The sequence below is a fragment of the Oncorhynchus keta genome, chromosome 6 (assembly GCF_023373465.1).
Source record: "Oncorhynchus keta strain PuntledgeMale-10-30-2019 chromosome 6, Oket_V2, whole genome shotgun sequence".
In the NCBI taxonomy this organism is placed as follows: domain Eukaryota; kingdom Metazoa; phylum Chordata; class Actinopteri; order Salmoniformes; family Salmonidae; genus Oncorhynchus; species Oncorhynchus keta.
Window position 1 is genome coordinate 25,482,241 of NC_068426.1, and position 21,455 is coordinate 25,503,695.

Genomic DNA, 21,455 nt, shown 5'->3' on the forward strand with positions numbered 1-21,455 from the left:
TCCACCTACTCCCCTCATCTCATCTGTCAAGACCTAAGCAGTGGCTGGTGCTGAGACCACAGGAGCAGGGTTGGTGGGTGCACCAGTGGCAGGCCAACCAGCCGATCGCAGATCGATTCAGATGGCAAGGGATTCCTCGGGCCTGGCTTTTTCTGTCAAAATTCCACCCTCACATCAATGTCCTTCACTCGACGGGTCCAACACTACGTGTTAACAGCTCAAAATGTAAATGGGGGCTGCTGATACCTCCAGAACATGACCTGATGGGTTTACCAGATGCTCCCCTTAATGATAATTGAAATGGGAGAATGCCGGAACGTCATTCGTTTTTATTTTATGTTACCACATGCTTATGTCACTGTCTGCGAGCCTGGTGAGGAGTGTGGTTTGGAATGAGTTTATAGCGCGAGGGAAACATGGTCTTCCTTGTAGCTCCTCAGTGAGAGAACAGCACGGAGCTGTCAGCTACAGCTGGTGTGTGTAGCTGCCTGCATACGCTGCACTTCTGGGACTCGGAAACAAAACTACTCCGGTGATTGTTTCCTGGTTTTTACACTCTTTTCTACTCCTCCTCTTCTCTCATGTTCTTCTCTCCTGCTCTTCTAGTTATGGTGAGTTACCTGAAGGGCTGCGCTGTCTTAGATTCCTGCGAGCTTCCAGCTTCCATAACTCCATGCCAGTGCACATATATTTGTGTGATGTGTTAAATGCCTGGGTTACAGCGTCCTATCCAGGTGATTATTTGCGGCGTCATCGGAACTGCTCCTAAAGTTATCCTGTAGTCTGCCTGGGATCCATTATTGAAAGACTGGGGTTCTCTAGGGCTCTCGACCGGGGGTTGCGTCAGAGATTGCTGGGCAGCATCCATCCCCTGAGAAATCACCTGGCTCAACATTAAATGGTTCACTGTAATATGCGCTGCTGGTTGCTAGCTCTGATCCAAATTCCCCAATGAAATACCCCCCCCCCAGATTTAACCCAGCTAAAATAATTATCCCATGGTGTTACTGTGTGTGAACATTATGTTCCTCTGCACAAAGTCAGCAGTGGTACATGGAATCCTCGGGGACCACCACTATAATCCTGTAGCTGCTGCTGCTGGACGGACTAACTGTGTGGGCAGTGTGTGTGTGTGTTTGTGTGTGTGTGTGTGTGTGGGGGGGGTCCGGTTTGTGTGTGTATGTCCAAGGAGGCTCCCGAGGGGAGAATACTCTCATGATAATGTTTAGAATGGCACAAATAGAATCAAACACATGGAAACCATGTGTTCAATGTACAGTATTTGATACCATTCCACGTATTCAGCTCCAGTCCTTAACACGAGCCCTTTCTCCCCAATTAGGTGCCACCAACCTCCTGTGGCGTGCGTGTGTGTGTGTGTGTGTGTGTGTGTGTGTGTGTGTGTGTGTGTGTGTGTGTGTGTGTGTGTGTGTGTGTGTGTGTGTGTGTGTGCGTGCGTGCGTGCGTGCGTGCGTGCGTGCGTGCGTGCGTGCGTGCGTTCGTGCGTGCGTGCGTGCGTGTGTGTGTGTGTGTGTGATGTGTGTGGTCCATGGGAAATCAAGGTCATATACGTTAAGGAGCAAAAGCAGCCCCTCAACACTGGTCTTGTATATGCATTATGACATAAACATTGTACAACAAAAGATGAAGCAGTAGAGATGAATTGGCCAAGAAAGACATTTAAAAAGTTCAAGGATGCAGATGTGGGTCACAGGAGGTTGGTGGCACCTTAATTGGGGAGGATGGGCTTGTGGTAATGGCTGGAGTGGAATGAGTGGAATGGTATCAAATACATCAAACACATGGTTTCCATCTGAGTGAGTCTCAGTCTTAAATCATTTTCCACACGTGGTCTGTGCCTGTATTTAGTTTTCATGCTAGTGAGGGCCAAGAATCCACTCTCACACAGGTGCGTGGTTGCAAAGGGCATCAGTGTCTTAACAGCGCGATTTGCCAAGGCAGGATACTCTTGAGTGCAGACCAATCCAGAAATCTGGCAGTGGCTTCTGATTAAATATGAAAGGGATAACGAATCCAGTTGTTTGTGTAATTCGTTTCAGGAAAGCACCTGCGTAATTGCGCACCAAACACACCCATGGGGTTTTGCTATATCACATTTGACATTGTCTGTAAGCTTGAGTTCATTTGCACACAAAAAAATTCATACAATGATGGAAAGACCTGTGTGTTGTCCTTGTTAATGCAGACAGAGAAGAGCTCCAACTTCTTAATCATTGCCTCAATTTTGTTCCGCACATTGAATATAGTTGTGGAGAGTGCCTGTAATCGTAGATTCAGATGATTCAGGTGATCACCCAGATAGGCCATTCGTGTGAGAAACTCATCATCATCAAGTGGTCAGACAAGTGAACATTATGGGCAGTAAAGAAAACTTTAAGCTCGTCTCCCAATTTTAAAAAACGTGTCAATACTTTGCCCCTTGATAACCAGCGCACTACTGTATGTTGTAAAAGCGTTACATGGTCGCTGCCCATATCATTGCATAGTGCAGAAAATACACAAGAGTTCAGGGACCTTGCTTTAACAAAGTTAACCATTTTCACTGTAGTGAAAGAGGCTACTCACGCGAGAGAAAAACCTCACCCAAATGTATAGCCCCTTTGGAAAATAAAAATGGACTGTTTGAAAATGTGAAAAAAAAAGAAAAACATCTGAATCACATTTTTATTTGGCGTACCCTCGACGGCATTCCTGTTTAGTAATACCTGGTATAAAATGTCATTGTATGCTGTAGCGTTAAGATTTCCCTTCATTGGAACTAAGGGGTCTAGCGCAAAAAATGAAACAGCCCCAGACCATTATTCCTCCTCCACCAAACTTTACAGTTTGCACTATGCATTGGAGCAGGTAGCGTTCTCCTGGCCAGATGGTGAAGCGTGATTCATCACTCCAGAAAAAGCATTTACACAGCTCCAGAGTCCAATGGTGGTGAGCTTTACACCACTTTAGCCAACACCTGGCATTGATCATGGTGATCTTAGGCTTGTGTGCAGCTGCTCAGCCATGGAAACCCATTTCATGAAGCTCCCAACGAACAGTTGTGCTGACGTTGCTTCCAGAGGCAGTTTGGAACTCGGTAGTGAGTGTTGCAACCGAGGAGAGACATTTTTTATGCGCTTCAGCACTCGGCGGTCCTGTTCTTTGAGCTTGTGTGGCTGTGTGCTCGGCAATTGGTGTGGCTGAAATAGCCGAATCCACTTATTTGAAGGGGTGTACACATTTGGCCATGTAGTGTATGTGCGCGTCTAAAGTGCTACACTTCCCAGTGTTACTGGGTTCAGACATCATTCGCTAGGATCAAATTGATAGCAGACATAATCCATTAACAAACTGTCTGAGGTCTTTAGGGAAGGGAACAGGGCTAGTGACGAAAGCACAGCACACAGTACAAAGAAACACTGTCTGCCTTCTTCCTCTCCTCTCTGTCTGTCTGTTTCTCTTTCTCTCCCTCTCTTTCTCACTGTCTGTCTTTGTCTCACATTCTTTTTCTGTACCTCGTTCTCTTTGTTATTCCTTCATCTTTCATTCTCACGCACTCGCTCTCCCCCTCCCCCTCTCTCTCTCTCTGTCCCTCCATCTCGTGTGCCCTTTGCACATTCTCAGGGTGCAAGACATCTCAGTGGAGTGTCACTTTCACATTCATTCTGGATGCAGTAAGTTCCCCTCCTGCACAATCGGCACACTGTGCAACCGACATGATAAAACTGATGGAGAGAAGAAAAAAACTAGGAAAGAAAATCAAACAGAACGTGGGCCCTGCCCTCCAACAGCCTGCGGGAGCTATAAAAGTCAACAGGCGGACCCGGTAGCCATGCTCAGTGGCCCTCTGATAGATGCGTGTCACTCTTGGCAAGGGAATGGCTGATTTCTTTCCGTGGGGAGAAAAGAATGCAGGCTACTCAGCTCTCAGCTGTTACGCACAGTGGCGGTGTATATTTTTGTTCCTAAGTACAAGGCTTTACATGCTGCGTTATATCATTTCTCTGCCCGTTTGGGTCCGACGGCCAGACTGATAGACAGTGTATGCATCTACAGGGGGAATGATTTTTGTTCCTCATGTACTGTACTGTATGGCCCTGGTGCTGGGAGGGTGTTGCTCACCCAAAGGGAGGGAGGAAGCTGACAGAGTTTATCTCAGTGTGGCAGATGTGTGGATGAGAAGGATCCACCATTGACTTGCTTGGCAAAGTTTGCCCTTAACTTCCTCTATGAAGTTAATCTATTCCACTGTATCTGTTCAGGTGCAGACATGCAGAATGTTACGTGGCCCGACACCACCCGAACATGGTGGAGGATACAACAAGTGTGGAAAAAAACAACAACAAGAGTGTTTAGAGCCAAGGAGCCTTCCACAGTTACCCACGCTAACTGACATCCAACATATTTCTATATCGTGAAGCTCCACCTCATAGGGGGAATGCACTCCTATTGGTTTACCCCACTGCCAGCCAATAGCCTGAAAAGAAATGATGCACTTGCGAAACTGAAGAAGATTCCAGACATTCAAGTCCCTAGACCTTGAGCAAACTACAACAAAAAACTTTTTTTTCATGTTGCTGGCCTATGAATGTGTGACAGCAGCGTCTGACAGCAGCGTCTGACAGGAGGTCCCTCTCAAGGATGTACTCTCGGTGGTCTAAGATTCTGAGGGCTTCTCTGAGAGCTTCTCATTATCATCAATATTGATTATAATGACAGTCGATGGGGATACCGGTGACTTCTATGGAGCAGTTGCCAACATTGACCCAGGGATGCGGCCTTGGGGGATGGGAGGCATAGCAGTGGAACTGCACTGTTTAAGGATGTGGATGACGCTGGCTCTGACACCAAGCGACTTGGGAACCCCCTCCATCTGCCTCACCAGCCATGGAAACAGACCGCTTGGCTTCCGCCATAACTCTCGCTCAACAGTTATGTGGAGGGCTCCTGGGGCTCGCCGTTGATGGCAAAAGCGAAGTCTCGAAGTCTTACGCGACATTCACTAGGGTGGAAGGATGGCAGGGGGCTATCGCCCACAGCATCCCTCGGCCATGGCCACTTACCTCATTCTGAGTACAAGTTATTGGAACATCATGAAGCCCTCTCTGCCCATGCTGAAGAATCGTTTCACGGTGCAGATGGCAGAGACGAGCTACACCAGGGGTAGGCAACCCAGGTCTTTCAGCCAAGGTTGACTACCCCTGAGTTACACGCTCGGTGCACATGCTGTGCCATAACAGCCATTAACGAGGCTGACAAAACCTGCTCAAAGCCCCCAAGCTACTAACCATTTTGGTTATTTGAAGGAGGAGAAGTAGCAGCTGTCCAGACACCTGCCTCTGGCCAAAGTGTCGGTGCCCCACCAACAGTCGGCTCTCTCTGCTTCTATCTCAATGAACGCCCGGCCTGGATCTGTGGCATATCGTCGAGCCATCAAACGGCGTCCCCCGGTGCATCTGTGACAGCCTCCATGTCTACACCAAGGCCAGTGGCTGCCCCGTCTGCCCAGCAGCCGAGAACGAGCCCTGAGGTTTCTAGATGTGACTCTGCATCTAACTGGATGCGGAGGGAGCGTAACGAGGATTTGATGACCAGTTGTTCTGTTGTTCAGCCTCTTTCTGTTGTCCACCCCCTCTCTGTGATTTATCGTCTACTGTTATCAGCATGATACAGGGTCATTGGGACTGTCCAAGACTTACGCTGGTAAGTGAGGTGTGTTCATGCACTTGGTGCGACAAGAAGACTGTCTACCCTTTGCGTTGCTCTGTGGAGAGTGTTCTGCAATTTCTCTTTGACAAGCAACGTTCGTGGTCCATCATTAAGGTGTAGGCCTCAGCAATTTCTGCCTATGAGACTCTGCGACACGAACCGCTGCCTTGCCATGAATTACCTTCTGGCATCAAGACCTACTTGTGGAGTCGTGGTCTCCTCTGCCCTTTTAGCGGGTGTGGGGGTTGAGGATATTTGTGCGGCAGCGCCGTGGTCGACGATATAGAACAATAGCGCCGTGGTTCACGATATAGAACAATAGTTACTGGGTATGTACTCCAGTTCTATGAGGGAAGTGGAGCCCTATAGGGCTTCAGTCCATTCCCGGCTCCCAGGGTCTCGCTTAAAGACTTTTCAAGAGGCTGAGTAAGGGGATGTGCTCCAATATATAGGGACAACAGTGCTCCCATTGGCTGGAGCTCGTGAATATTTTTTTTTATCTGGCTATTGGCTGCTTAAGCAGCATGGTAAACTGCTTCACTCATAGAACTGGCGTTAGATAGTAACTACAGTATCGTTGCCCATTATGCACTTGGCCTGCTAGCATGTGAGTGGCCCTTTACCTTGTTTACCACTGATGACCCAGATCAGAAGGGTCCATGGTTCCATGCACTCTTCTCCAAACTTGTTCCCATGACCACACAGCTCCATGCCGTGACATGTCAAGTTCAGCCTCACAGAGTAGATAGTACATACTCTACCATTGTAGATTTCTGCTGAACCTGTTATGTCTACACGTTGTAGTAAAAATGAATGTAATGAAAGAAAACAATAAAATCTATGTATAAGCAAGGCAGCAATAGAAGCTGTAATAGAAGCTGTTACACCTGTGTTACACCTGTGTTACACCTGTGTTGCACCTAACCTTTCCTACCTATATGTGTAACTGTATAGTTAAGGGCAAACAACATTGCTATAGTACAGTAGCAACCCACTGCAGGGAGCAGAACTACACAATATGCCCAATCAGACTTGAAGTGGAGGGAAATGTTAACGAGCAAACTCGATTCGGTGGAAGTTGCTTCTGGTCCCAATAAACCTTAGCTGCTCTGGTTACGGTAGACAGGAATTAATCTCCTATGCCCTTGTTTGGGGGGAAGAGGAGAAGGCAGGGGGATATTGTGTGTGGGGCGTGTGTTCCATACAAAGAGGAAGCTGGGTACTGTAATTTTGGGAGACGGCTTTATTGTCATCTTGACTGTGGGAGATATTATCTCTGAGAGCACAGGCCGGGATCAAAGAGAATGTGTGCGTGCCAAGTCTGAGAGGTTTGAGGGAAGTCGGACAGGTTGGAGAGGCCTGTGCTGAAAAGTAGACATTACTGTTCAAATCAATAGTAAAGGCATGAGCTGAACCCAGCTGAACCCAACATTTTTCATCCGAGGGTTTTGAAACACTGAAACCGCAGGCACAAGGTCCTTAACTCAGGATGAACTGGGGAAGGGTACCAAAAAATGGGAGGTGACCAAGAACCCGATGGTAAGACTGACAGAGCTCTAGAGTTCTTCTGAATGCTAAGCGCCACGTCTGGTGGAAACCTGGCACCATCCCTACGGTGAAGCATGGTGGTGGCAGCATCATGACGTTTTTCAGAGGCAGGGACTGGGAGACTAGTCAGGATCAGGGAAAGATGAATGGAGCAAAGTACAGAGAGATCTTTGATGAAAACCTGCTCCAAAGCGCACAGGACCTCAAACTGGGGTGAAGGTTAAGTAAAAATTACAGACCTCTACATGCTTTGTAAGTAGGAAAACCTGCAAAATCAGCAGTGTATCAAGTACTTGTTCTCACTGTAAACCTGATCCGACATCTCTGGAGAGACCTGAAAATAGCTATGCAGTGACGCTCGCCATCCAACCTGACAGAGCTTGCGAGGATCTACAGAGAAAAATGGGAGACACTCCCCAAATACAGGTGTGCCAAGCTTGTAGCATCATACCCAATAAGATTCAAGGCTGTAATCGCTGCCATGGGTTCTTCAACAAAGTACTGAGCAAAGGGTTGCTTTGTCATTATGGGGTATTTTATGTAGATTGATAAGGAAAACAATGAATTTAATCCATTTTAGTACAAGGCTGTAGCGTAACAAAATTTGGAAAAAGTCAAGCTGTCTGAATACTTTCCGAATGCACTGTACATACTTATGATATAACTGTTCCCCGGGCGCCAAAGACGTGGATGTCTATTAAGGCAGAGCCCCCCTCACCTCTCACTCAGAGGGGCTGGGTTAAGTGCAGATGACACATTTCAGTTGAATACATTCAGTTGGACAACTGACTCGATAACCCCCTTTTCCCTTTCCCTAATACTAATAATACAAAACGACAGGTACATATCAGCCCATATGTCCTGTATGATGTCCAATCATATAACACATTAATACTCCCTGCCTCCAAACAAATGACACGTTAATAATCCCTTCCTCCAATCAAATAACAGTATACTAATCATTCAATAAAATAACGCTGTGGTAATGCCCTGTAGAACAGAGAAAGGTTGAGTAGGGAAGAACCTGATGCAGTTGTTCTCTGTGCCGTGTGTTTTTGGCACTCAGTGATTCCCTGTGTCCCGCGACAGCAACAGATCAATTGTCCCAGAGTCTCTGAGTGGACTCAATGACATCTTCCCTCTGTCCTCCGTAAGCATTACATTAATGTAAGCTATAAACTTTGCCTTAGACAACAGAGAGCATTCTCTTCACAACAGCCCGGGGCCAAAAATGAATCATGCAACCTTTTCAAGAGCTTTCCAGTGAGAGTGTGTGTGTGTGTGTGTGTGTGTGTGTGTGTGTGTGTGTGTGTGTGTGTGTGTGTGTGTGTGTGTGTGTGTGTGTGTGTGTGTGTGTGTGTGTGTGTGTGTGTGTGTGTGTGTGTGTGTGTGTGTGTGTGTGTGTGTGTGTGTGTGTGTGTGTGTGTGTGTGTGTGTGTGTGTGCGTGCGTGCGTGCGTGCGTGTGTGTGTGTGTGTGCGTGCGTGCAGGTGTAGCCTATACAGTAGGCAGCCTTGCAGTTTGGCAGTGATAACATCTCTCAAGCTGACCCAGGGCACTGTGTCTTCCTCACAGTAGAAATAATGTATGTATGGATCACGTGTGTGTGCTGCTCGGTGGCTCATCTGGGAAAATACTTGATGCAACTACATTGGTGGCAACACACTTGGTCACGTCTATGACACGCGCCGAGCTGTGAACTCGTCAAGAGAGTGTGAAAATGTACATCCCAAAAGGAGATCAATTTAGAACACTGTGTAGGCTAAATGACAGTCTCTGTCCAATAAATTATTCCCCTGTCCTCTCTAAACATTACAATAATGAAAGCTATACACTTTGCCTTAGACAACAGAGCTCTTCACAACACCCCAAACCAAAAAGGAATCAGATAACCTTTTCAAGAGCATTTTGAGCTCAAGTTTCCAACACAAAAAAAAAAGAGAAACGCTGGAGATTAGAAAGTGCAATAAACGTCCCGAACGAAATTCTGACATCACGGTTGCCTCTCGAGGTGCAGTGTAAACATCCATTTGCCTCTGTGACCTTACAAGCCCCTGAACACAGGCTCAGCTCACAGTAAGAGATAGACATGTATAAAAGTAGCTAAAAGAATTGTAGCATAAAGATTCAACAAGGTCATGTGAGGTGGCGTACACTTTCAACGGACTATTAGCATCTCTCTCTTAACCACTCGTTGGACAGCATGTGCGTGTTAAAACAGCAGGAACACTATTAGTCCTGTTCATTAGGCAGCAAAATGAGGGGGGAAAACAGAGTGAAACAATAAGATACACTCATATGTCCAATAAGAAACACTCATTTTAGTTTTCCGTTGCATTAATAAAGTGTTTTAAAAAAAAGAAACGATGCGTGTTCCCTGATGAACGCAATCTATCGTGTTGAGTTGTGTAGTGTAGATTAGGGAGGTAGATTAGGGATGTACTTTAGTGACGGCAGGGTAGCCGGCGGCCACCTCGGCTGGGCAGTAGAGACTCTCCTGGTGGGACACCAGTACGGTTGTGGCCCATTGGTCCAGGAACCCACTGGGGGTGTACAGGCCACAGTCCCTCACGCTGGTCTCCCGCTCAAAGTCCTCACACACTCCGTCACCGTCGTAGAAGTAACACATACTGGGCTCCTCTGGAGGGGGAGAAGAGAGAAGTGTGAAGAGATTCACGCTTAACATGTGACTCTTAGACTGTTTGGATTGTGTTTGAGGAAAATGAACTCGTGTTTATGTGAATGAACTTGAAAACGGTTTGAAAACGGTTTGTGTTGATGTGAATTCATTTGTTAGACTGGGCCCAGATTACGCAATGTATCTATCGTACTGTAGTTTATCCATTGCCTTTTAGTTATCAACTGCATTTGCAATGGTTTATTTTGCCTTGTTTTTTTGTCTTGTCTTGTCTTGTTTTGGATGTTTAGGCCACACCCACTAATGTCCCACACCTGATGTTAATGATTATTGCTACTTTTAATGGAGTCAGTAAGCAGTTTGGTACAGAACACTCAATATGTGTTTAGAGGAAGCTAGGCATTGTATCTGTTTAGGAGAAAATATATTTGATTAGTTTAAATGGACCTTTTAGAGATGTTTTGTATTTTATACTCTTTTAATCCCATTTCTTTTCAAATAAATATATACAGAACAGTCCGTCTACTTTGTGGTTTTTAACCTCTGTTGTGCAAGGATATGCAAGCTGTTTTACAAGGAAGGAGAGGGGGAAGAGAGTTGAGTGAGGAATAGGTGAGAGAGAGGAGAGAGAGGAGAGAGGGTTGAGGACATAAGAAGAGGAGATATAGAGTACCACAGTATGAGTCATAATACCCATAAAACCTAGCGGCCAAACAGGCAAATGGCTCCAATCATTTTTCCACCATTCAAGACCTACCTTCAAACTCAGTGGCCCTTTGCTTGACATCTTGGGAAAATCAAAAGAAATCAGCCAAGACCTCAGAAAATAAATTGTAGACATCCACAAGTCTGGTTCATCCTTGGGAGTAATTTCCAAACGCCTGAAGGTACCATGTTCATCTGTAAAAACAATAGTACGCAAGTATAAACACCATGGGACCACGCAGCCGTCATACCGCTCAGGAAGGAGACGCATTCTGTCTCCTAGGGATGAACGAACTTTGGTTTCGAAAAGTGCAAATCAATCCCAGAACAACAGCAAAGGACCTTGTGGAGATGCTGGAGGAAACAGGCACAAAAGTATCTATATCCACAATAAAACAAGTCCTATATCGACATAACCTGAAAGGCAGCTCAGCAAGGAAGAAGCCACTGCTCCAAAACCACCATAAAAAAGCCAGACTAAGGTTTGCAACTGCACATGGGGTACAAAGATCATACTTTTTGGGGAAATGCCCTCTGGTCTGAGGAAACAAAAATAGAACTGTTCGGCCATAATGACCATCATTATGTTTGAATGAAAAGGGGGAGGCTTGCAAACCGAAGAACACCATCCCTACCGTGAAGCACAGGGTGGTAGCATCATGTTGTGGGGGTGCTTTTCTGCAGGAGGGTCTGGTGCACTTCACAAAATAGATGGCATCATGAGGACGGAAAAGTAGGTGGATATATTGAAGCAACAGCTCAAGACATCCATCAGGAAGTTAAAGCTTGGTCGCAAATGGGTCTTCCAAATGGACAATGACCCCAAGCATACTTCCAAAGTTGTGGCAAAATGGCTTAAGGACAACAAAGTCAAGGTATTGGAGTGGCCATCACAAAGCCCTGACCTCAATCCTATAGAACATTTGAGGGCAGAACTGAAAAAGCGTGTCTGAGCAAGGATGCCTACAAACCTGGCTCAGTTCCACCAGCTCTGTCAGGAAGAATGGTCCAAAATTCACCCAACTTATTGTGGGAAGCTTATGGAAGGCTACCCGAAACATTTGACCCAAGTTAAACAATTGAAAGGCAATACTACAAAATACTAAATGAGTGTATGTAAACTTCTGAGCCACTGGGAATGTGATGAAAGAAATAAAAGCTGAAATAAATAATTATCTCTACTATTATTCTGACATTTCACATTGTTACAATAAAGTGGTGATCTTAAATGACCTAATAAATATTTTTATAAGGATTAAATGTCAGGAATTGTGAAAAACTGAGTTCAAATATATTTGGATAAGGTGTATGTAAACTTCAATTCAACTGTCCATGGTTATTAAAATGTCAAGCCAGAATAAGCCTACACGGGACAAATGAATGGTGGAACCATTTCCCTGTTTGACCGCTAGGTTTTATGGGTATTATGACACCTCCACTGTGGGGCTCTATAGAGCAGTAGGTGGACATGATATGAAAGAAGGGAGGGGGAGAGAAGGAGGACAGAGCAGCTGGGGTAGCAGCTGAAGAGCCACACTTTACAAGATTGAAATAAAGTAGACATACATGTATCACACCGTGTGTGTTAGAGAATGTGCTTTAAGGACTGGTAAGTGGTGGAGTCCATTATCGAAGAGGTATTTTACCTCAAGCACACAAAGCATCTTGGGTAAGACAGAGACAGATCTCTCAGATACATGACCAACAGTGAGTGGTAGACACTTCCCACGAGATACAACTCCACGACTCCACACCTTAACATATTTGCCGAGTTAAATAAAGGTTCAATAAAAAAATAACAGTAAATATAAATCTCTATAGCAGTATAATGTATCAACAGGATGAGTACACTGTGTTGCTACAATGCTGTGTCGCTAACATGCTGTGTTGCTACAATGCTGTGTCGCTAACATGCTGTGTTGCTACCATGCTGTGTCGCTAACATGCTGTGTTGCTACCATGCTGTGTCGCTAACATGCTGTGTTGCTACCATGCTGTGTTGCTACAATGCTGTGTCGCTAACATGCTGTGTTGCTACCATGCTGTGTCGCTACCATGCTGTGTTGCTACCATGCTGTGTCGCTAACATGCTGTGTTGCTACCATGCTGTGTTGCTACAATGCTGTGTTGCTAACATGCTGTGTTGCTACCATGCTGTGTTGCTACCATGCTGTGTTGTCAACACGTGACAACACAGCATGGTAGCGGCACAACCTTAAAACAACATGGCAGCAACACAACATGGCAGCAGCACAAAACATGGAACAAAACATTATTGGGCACAGAGGGCAAGACGGTAGAGACAACAATATCACCACGCACACCAGCCACAACATTCAGTAAGTGTCCATGATTCAAAGACTCAATTATGGACACTCTTGCTGACAGTTGTGGCTGCTTCGCGTGATGAATTTGTGCGCACTGGTCAACTCTAAGTGCTGTTACTGAGAAGTGGAAACGTCTAGGAGCAACAGCAGCTCAGCCGTGAAGTGGTAGGCCACACCAACTCACAGAACGGGACCGCCAAGTACTGAAGCGCGTAAAGATCATCTGGAAGCAACGTCAGCACAAGAACTGTTTGTCCGGAGTTTCATGAAATGTGTTTCCATGGCCGAGCAGCCGCACACAAGCCTAAGATCACCATGTGCAACGCCAAGTGTCGGCTGGAGTGGTGTAAACGTGTTCTCTGGAGTGATGAATCACCCTTCACCATCTGGCAGTCAGACGGACGAATCTGGGTTTGGCGGATGCCAGGAGAACGCTACCTGCTCGAATGCATAGTGCCAACTGTAAAGTTTGGTGGAGGAGGAATAATGGTCTGGGGCTGTTTTTCATGGTTCGGACTAGGCCCCTTAGTTCCAGTGAAGGGAAATCTTAACGCTACAATATACAATGACATTCTAGACATTTCTGTGCTTCCAACCTTGTGGTGACAGTTTGGGGAAGGCCCTACTTGTTTCAGCATGACAATGCCCCTGTGCACAAAGCCCTGACCTTAATCCCATCAAACACCTTTGGGAAGAATTGGAACACTGACTGCGAGCCATGCCCAATCGCCCAACATCAGTGCTCGACCTCACTAATGCTCTTGTGGCTGAATGGAAGCAAGTCCCAGCAGCAATGTTCCAACATGTAGTGGAAAGCCTTCCCAGAAGAGTAGAGGCTGTTATTGCAGCAAAGGGGGGACCGACTCCGTATTAATGCCCATGATTTTGGAATGAGATGTTCGAGGAGCAGGTGTCCACATACTTTTGGTAATGTAATGTATCTCTCTCCCCTCCTCCCCTTCCCCTCTGACAGAGTCATGGAGTGTATCTCCCCTCCCCTCCTCCCCTTCCCCTCTGACAGAGTCATGTAGTGTATCTCCCCTCCCCTCCTCCCCTTCCCCTCTGACAGAGTCATGTAGTGTATCTCTCTCCCCTCCTCCCCTTCCCCTCTGACAGAGTCATGTAGTGTATCTCCCCCCTCCCCTCCTCCCCTTCCCATCTGACAGAGTCATGTAGTGTATCTCTCTCCCCTCCTCCCCTTCCCCTCTGACAGGGTCATGTAGTGTATCTCTCTCCCCTCCCCTCCTCCCCTTCCCCTCTGACAGAGTCATGTAGTGTATCTCTCTCCCCTCCTCCCCTTCCCCTCTGACAGTCATGTATAGTGTATCTCCCCGCCCCTCCTCCCCTTCCCCTCTGACAGAGTCATGTAGTGTATCTCTCTCCCCTCCTCCCCTTCCCCTCTGACAGAGTCATGTAGTGTATCTCTCTCCCCTCCCCTCCTCCTCTTCCCATCTGACAGAGTCATGTAGTGTATCTCTCTCCCCTCCTCCCCTTCCCCTCTGACAGAGTCATGTAGTGTATCTCTCTCCCCTCCTCCCCTTCCCCTCTGACAGAGTCATGTAGTGTATCTCTCTCCCCTCCCCTCCTCCCCTTCCCATCTGACAGAGTCATGTAGTGTATCTCTCTCCCCTCCTCCCCTTCCCCTCTGACAGGGTCATGTAGTGTATCTCTCTCCCCTACCCTCCTCCCCTTCCCCTCTGACAGAGTCATGTAGTGTATCTCTCTCCCCTCCCCTCCTCCCCTTCCCCTCTGACAGAGTCATGTAGTGTATCTCTCTCCCCTCCTCCCCTTCCCCTCTGACAGAGTCATGTAGTGCATCTCTCTCCCCTCCCCTCCACCCCTTCCCCTCTGACAGAGTAATGTAGTGTATCTCTCTCCCCTCCCCTCCTCCCCTTCCCCTCTGACAGAGTCATGTAGTGTATCTCTCTCCCCTCCCCTCCACCCCTTCCCCTCTGACAGAGTAATGTAGTGTATCTCTCTCCCCTCCCCTCCTCCCCTTCCCCTCTGACAGAGTCATGTAGTGTATCTCTCTCCCCTCCCCTCCACCCCTTCCCCTCTGACAGAGTCATGTAGTGTATCTCTCTCCCCTCCTCCCCTCCCCTTCCCCTCTGACAGAGTCATGTAGTATATCTCTCTCCCCTCCCCTCCACCCCTTCCCCTCTGACAGAGTAATGTAGTGTATCTCTCTCCCCTCCCCTCCTCCCCTTCCCCTCTGACAGAGTCATGTAGTGTATCTCTCTCTCTCCCCTCCCTTCCACCCCTTCCCCTCTGACAGAGTCATGTAGTGTATCTCTCTCCCCTCCCCTCCACCCCTTCCCCTCTGACAGAGTAATGTAGTGTATCTCTCTCCCCTCCCCTCCTCCCCTTCCCCTCTGACAGAGTCATGTAGTGTATCTCTTTCCCCTCCCCTCCACCCCTTCCCCTCTGACAGAGTAATGTAGTGTATCTCTCTCCGCACCTCCCCTCCTCCCCTTCCCCTCTGACAGAGTCATGTAGTGTATCTCTCTCCCCTCCCCTCCACCCCTTCCCCTCTGACAGAGTAATGTAGTGTATCTCTCTCCCCTCCCCTCCACCCCTTCCCCTCTGACAGAGTCATGTAGTGTATCTCTCTCCCCTCCCCTCCTCCCCTTCCCCTCTGACAGAGTCATGTAGTGTATCTCTCTCCCCTCCCCTCCTTCCCTTCCCCTCTGACAGAGTCATGTAGTGCATCTCTCTCCCCTCCTCCCCTTCCCCTCTGACAGAGTCATGTAGTGTATCTCTCTCCCCTCCCCTCCTCCCCTTCCCCTCTGACAGAGTCATGTAGTACATCTCTCTCCCCTCCTCCCCTTCCCCTCTGACAGAGTAATGTAGTGTATCTCTCTCCCCTCCCCTCCTCCCCTTCCCTTCTGACAGAGTCATGTAGTGCATCTCTCTCCCCTCCTCCCCTTCCCCTCTGACAGAGTCATGTAGTGTATCCCTCCCTCCTCCCCTTCCCCTCTGACAGAGTCATGTAGTGTATCTCTCTCCCCCCCTCCTCCCCTTCCCCTCTGACAGAGTCATGTAGTGTATCTCTCTCCCCTCCCCTCCTCCCCTTCCCCTCTGACAGAGTCATGTAGTGCATCTCTCTCCCCTCCTCCCCTTCCCCTCTGACAGAGTCATGTAGTGTATCTCTCCCTCCTCCTCCCCTTCCCCTCTGACAGAGTCATGTAGTGTATCTCTCTCCCCTCCCCTCCTCCCCTTCCCCTCTGACAGAGTCATGTAGTGTATCTCTCTCCCCTCCTCCCCTTCCCCTCTGACAGAGTCATGTAGTGTATCTCTCTCCCCTCCTCCCCTTCTCCTCTGACAGAGTCATGTAGTGTATCTCTCTCCCCTCCTCCCCTTCCCCTCTGACAGAGTCATGTAGTGTATCTCTCTCCCCTCCTCCCCTTCTCCTCTGACAGAGTCATGTAGTGCATCTCTCTCCCCACCCCTCCTCCCCTTCCCCTCTGACAGAGTCATGTAGTGTATCTCCCCTCCTCCCCTTGCCCTCTGACAGAGTCATTTAGTGTATCTCTCTCCTCCTCCCCTTCCCCTCTGACAGAGTCATGTAGTGTATCTCTCTCCTCTCCCCTCCTCCCCTTCCCCTCTGACAGAGTCATTTAGTGTATCTCTCCCCTCCCCTCCTCCCCTTCCCCTCTGACAGAGTCATGTAGTGTATCTCTCTCCCTCCTCCCCTTCCCCTCTGACAGAGTCATGTAGTGTATCTCTCTCCCCTCCTCCCCTTCCCCTCTGACAGAGTCATGTAGTGTATCTCTCTCCCCTCCTCCCCTTCCCTCTGACAGAGTCATGTAGTGTATCTCTCTCCCCTCCTCCCCTTCCCCTCTGACAGAGTCATGTAGTGTATCTCTCTCCCCTCCTCCCCTTCCTCTGACAGAGTCATGTAGTGTATCTCTCTCCCCTCCTCCCCTTCTCCTCTGACAGAGTCATGTAGTGTATCTCTCTCCCCTCCTCCCCTTCCCCTCTGACAGAGTCATGTAGTGTATCTCTCTCCCCTCCTCCCCTTCCCCTCTGACAGAGTCATGTAGTGTATCTCTCTCCCCTCCTCCCCTTCCCCTCTGACAGAGTCATGTAGTGTATCTCCCCTCCTCCTCCCCTTCCCCTCTGACAGAGTCATGTAGTGTATCTCTCCTCCCCTCCTCCCCTTCCCCTCTGACAGAGTCATGTAGTGTATCTCTCTCCCCTCCTCCCCTTCCCCTCTGACAGAGTCATGTAGTGTATCTCTCTCCCCTCCCCTCCTCCCCTTCCCCTCTGACAGAGTCATGTAGTGTATCTCCCCCCCTCCTCCCCTTCCCCTCTGACAGAGTCATGTAGTGCATCTCTCTCCCCACCCCTCCTCCCCTTCCCCTCTGACAGAGTCATGTAGTGTATCTCTCTCCCCTCCTCCCCTTCCCCTCTGACAGAGTCATGTAGTGTATCTCTCTCCCCTCCTCCCCTTCCCCTCTGACAGAGTCATGTAGTGTATCTCTCTCCCCTCCTCCCCTTCTCCTCTGACAGAGTCATGTAGTGTATCTCTCTCCCCTCCTCCCCTTGCCCTCTGACAGAGTCATTTAGTGTATCTCTCTCCCCTCCTCCCCTTCCCCTCTGACAGAGTCATGTAGTGTATCTCTCCTCTCCCCTCCCCTCCTCCCCTTCCCCTCTGACAGAGTCATTTAGTGTATCTCTCTCCCCTCCTCCCCTTCCCCTCTGACAGAGTCATTTAGTGTATCTCTCTCCCCTCCTCCCCTTCCCCTCTGACAGAGTCATGTAGTGTATCTCTCTCCCCTCCTCCCCTTCCCCTCTGACAGAGTCATGTAGTGTATCTCTCTCCCCTCCTCCCCTTCTCCTCTGACAGAGTCATGTAGTGTATCTCTCTCCCCTCCTCCCCTTCCCCTCTGACAGAGTCATGTAGTGTATCTCTCTCCCCTCCTCCCCTTCCCCTCTGACAGAGTCATGTAGTGTATCTCCCCTCCAGTCCTCCCCTTCCCCTCTGACAGAGTCATGTAGTGTATCTCTCTCCCCTCCCCTCCTCCCCTTCCCCTCTGACAGAGTCATGTAGTGTATCTCTCTCCCCTCCTCCCCTTCCCCTCTGACAGAGTCATGTAGTGTATCTCTCTCCCCTCCTCCCCTTCCCCTCTGACAGAGTCATGTAGTGCATCTCTCTCCCCTCCCCTCCACCCCTTCCCCTCTGACAGAGTCATGTAGTGTATCTCTCCCCTCCCCTCCTCCCCTTCCCCTCTGACAGAGTCATGTAGTGTATCTCTCTCCCCTCCCTCCTCCCCTTCCCCTCTGACAGAGTCATGTAGTGTATCTCTCTCCCCTCCCCTCCTCCCCTTCCCTCTGACAGAGTCATGTAGTGTATCTCTCTCCTCCCCTCCACCCCTTCCCCTCTGACAGAGTAATGTAGTGTATCTCTCTCCCCCCCCTCCTCCCCTTCCCCTCTGACAGAGTCATGTAGTGCATCTCTCTCCCTCCCCTCCTCCCCTTCCCCTCTGACAGAGTCATGTAGTGTATCTCTCTCCCCTCCTCCCCTTCCCCTCTGACAGAGTCATGTAGTGTATCTCTCTCCCCTCCTCCCCTTCTCCTCTGACAGAGTCATGTAGTGTATCTCTCTCCCTCCCTCCCCTTCTCCTCTGACAGAGTCATGTAGTGTATCTCTCTCCCCTCCTCCCCTTCCCCTCTGACAGAGTCATTTAGTGTATCTCTCTCCCCTCCTCCCTTCCCCTCTGACAGAGTCATGTAGTGTATCTCCTCTCCCTCCCCTCCTCCCTTCCCCTCTGACAGAGTCATTTAGTGTATCTCTCTCCCCTCCTCCCCTTCCCCTCTGACAGAGTCATTAGTGTATCTCTCTCCCCTCCTCCCCTTCCCCTCTGACAGAGTCATGTAGTGTATCTCTCTCCCCTCCTCCCCTTCCCCTCTGACAGAGTCATGTAGTGTATCTCTCTCCCCTCCTCCCTTCTCCTCTGACAGAGTCATGTAGTGTATCTCTCCCCTCCTCCCCTTCCCCTCTGACAGAGTCATGTAGTGTATCTCTCTCCCCTCCTCCCCTTCCCCTCTGACAGAGTCATGTAGTGTATATCTCCCTCCCTCCTCCCCTTCCCCTCTGACAGAGTCATGTAGTGTATCTCTCTCCCCTCCCCTCCTCCCCTTCCCCTCTGACAGAGTCATGTAGTGTATCTCTCTCCCCTCCTCCTTCCCCTCTGACAGAGTCATGTAGTGTATCTCTCTCCCCTCCTCCCCTTCCCCTCTGACAGAGTCATGTAGTGCATCTCTCTCCCTCCCTCCCCCCTTCCCCTCTGACAGAGTCATGTAGTGTATCTCTCTCCCCTCCCTCCCTCTGACAGAGTCATGTAGTGTATCTCCTCCCCTCCCTCCACCCCTTCCCCTCTGACAGAGTCATGTAGTGTATCTCTCTCCCTCCCCTCCTCCCCTTCCCCTCTGACAGAGTCATGTAATGTATCTCTCTCCCTCCCCTCCACCCCTTCCCCTCTGACAGAGTAATGTAGTGTATCTCTCTCCCCTCCCCTCCTCCCCTTCCCCTCTGACAGAGTCATGTAGTGTATCTCTCTCCCCTCCTCCCCTCCCCTTCCCCTCTGACAGAGTCATGTAGTTTATCTCTCTTCCCCTCCCTCCACCCCTTCCCCTCTGACAGAGTCATGTAGTGTATCTCTCTCCCCTCCCCTCCTCCCCTTCCCCTCTGACAGAGTCATGTAGTGTATCTCTCTCCCCTCCCCCCCCCTTCCCCTCTGACAGAGTCATGTAGTGTATCTCTCTCCCCTCCCCTCCTCCCCTTCCCCTCTGACAGAGTCATGTAGTGTATCTCTCTCCCCTCCCCTCCTCCCCTTCCCCTCTGACAGAGTCATGTAGTGTATCTCCTCCCCTCCCCTCCCCTTCCCCTCTGACAGAGTCATGTAGTGTATCTCTCTCCCCTCCCCTCCTCCCCTTCCCCTCTGACAGAGTCATGTAGTGTATCTCTCTCTCCCCTCCTCCCCTTCCCCTCTGACAGAGTAATGTAGTGTATCTCTCTCCTCCCTCCTCCCCTTCCCCTCTGACAGAGTCATGTAGTGTATCTCTCTCCCCTCCCCTCCTCCCCTTCCCCTCTGACAGAGTCATGTAGTGTATCTCTCTCCCCTCCCCTCCTCCCCTTCCCCTCTGACAGAGTCATGTAGTGTATCTCTCTCCCCCCTCCTCCCCTTCCCCTCTGACAGAGTCATGTAGTGTATCTCTCTCCCCTCCCTCCCCTTCCCCTGACAGAGTCATGTAGTGTATCTCTCTCCCTCCTCCCCTTCCCCTCTGACAGAGTCATGTAGTGTATCTCTCTCCCCTCCTCCCCTTCCCTCTGACAGAGTCATGTAGTGTATCTCTCTCCCCTCCTCCCCTTCCCTCTGACAGAGTCATGTAGTGTATCTCTCTCCCCTCCTCCCCTTCCCCTCTGACAGAGTCATGTAGTGTATCTCTCTCCCCTCCTCCCCTTCCCCTCTGACAGAGTCATGTAGTGTATCTCTCTCTCCCCTCCCTCCCTTCCCCTCTGACAGAGTCATTTAGTGTATCTCTCTCCCCTCCTCCCCTTCCCTCTGACAGAGTCATTTAGTGTATCTCTCTCCCCTCCTCCCCTTCCCCTCTGACAGAGTCATGTAGTGTATCTCTCTCCCCTCCTCCCCTTCCCCTCTGACAGAGTCATGTAGTGTATCTCTCTCCTCCCCTCCCCTTCTCCTCTGACAGAGTCATGTAGTGTATCTCTCTCCTCCACCCTTCCCTCTGACAGAGTCATGTAGTGTATCTCTCTCCCCTCCTCCCCTTCCCCTCTGACAGAGTCATGTAGTGTATCTCTCTCCCCTCCTCCCCTTCCCCTCTGACAGAGTCATGTAGTGTATCTCTCTCCCCTCCTCCCCTTCCCCTCTGACAGAGTCATGTAGTGTATCTCCCCTCCAGTCCTCCCCTTCCCCTCTGACAGAGTCATGTAGTGTATCTCTCTTCCCTCCCCTCCTCCCCTTCCCCTCTGACAGAGTCATGTAGTGTATCTCTCTCCCCTCCTCCCCTTCCCCTCTGACAGAGTCATGTAGTGTATCTCTCTCCCCTCCCCTCCTCCCCTTCCCCTCTGACAGAGTCATGTAGTGTATCTCCCCTCCAGTCCTCCCCTTCCCCTCTGACAGAGTCATGTAGTGCATCTCTCTCCCCACCCCTCCCCTTCCCCTCTGACAGAGTCATGTAGTGTATCTCTCTCCCCTCCTCCCCTTCCCCTCTGACAGAGTCATGTAGTGTATCTCTCTCCCCTCCTCCCCTTCCCCTCTGACAGAGTCATGTAGTGTATCTCTCTCCCCTCCTCCCCTTCCCCTCTGACAGAGTCATGTAGTGTATCTCTCTCCCCTCCTCCCCTTCCCCTCTGACAGAGTCATTTAGTGTATCTCTCTCCCCTCCTCCCCTTCCCCTCTGACAGAGTCATGTAGTGTATCTCTCTCCCTCCCCTCCTCCCCTTCCCCTCTGACAGAGTCATGTAGTGTATCTCTCTCCCCTCCTCCCCTTCCCCTCTGACAG

The 21,455-nt window shown here is 49.6% G+C and overlaps 1 protein-coding gene across 1 annotated transcript in view; it reads right to left on the reverse strand.

Annotated features, from left to right (window-relative positions):
• Positions 1 to 21,455, reverse strand: part of LOC118374103 (pappalysin-1-like) — a 183,612-nt gene that overhangs the window by 44,694 nt on the left and 117,463 nt on the right. The window contains exon 10 of the mRNA XM_052521171.1: positions 9,700 to 9,896. Coding sequence (XP_052377131.1) covers positions 9,700 to 9,896 — 197 coding nt within the window. The remainder of the gene's footprint in view (positions 1 to 9,699; positions 9,897 to 21,455) is intronic.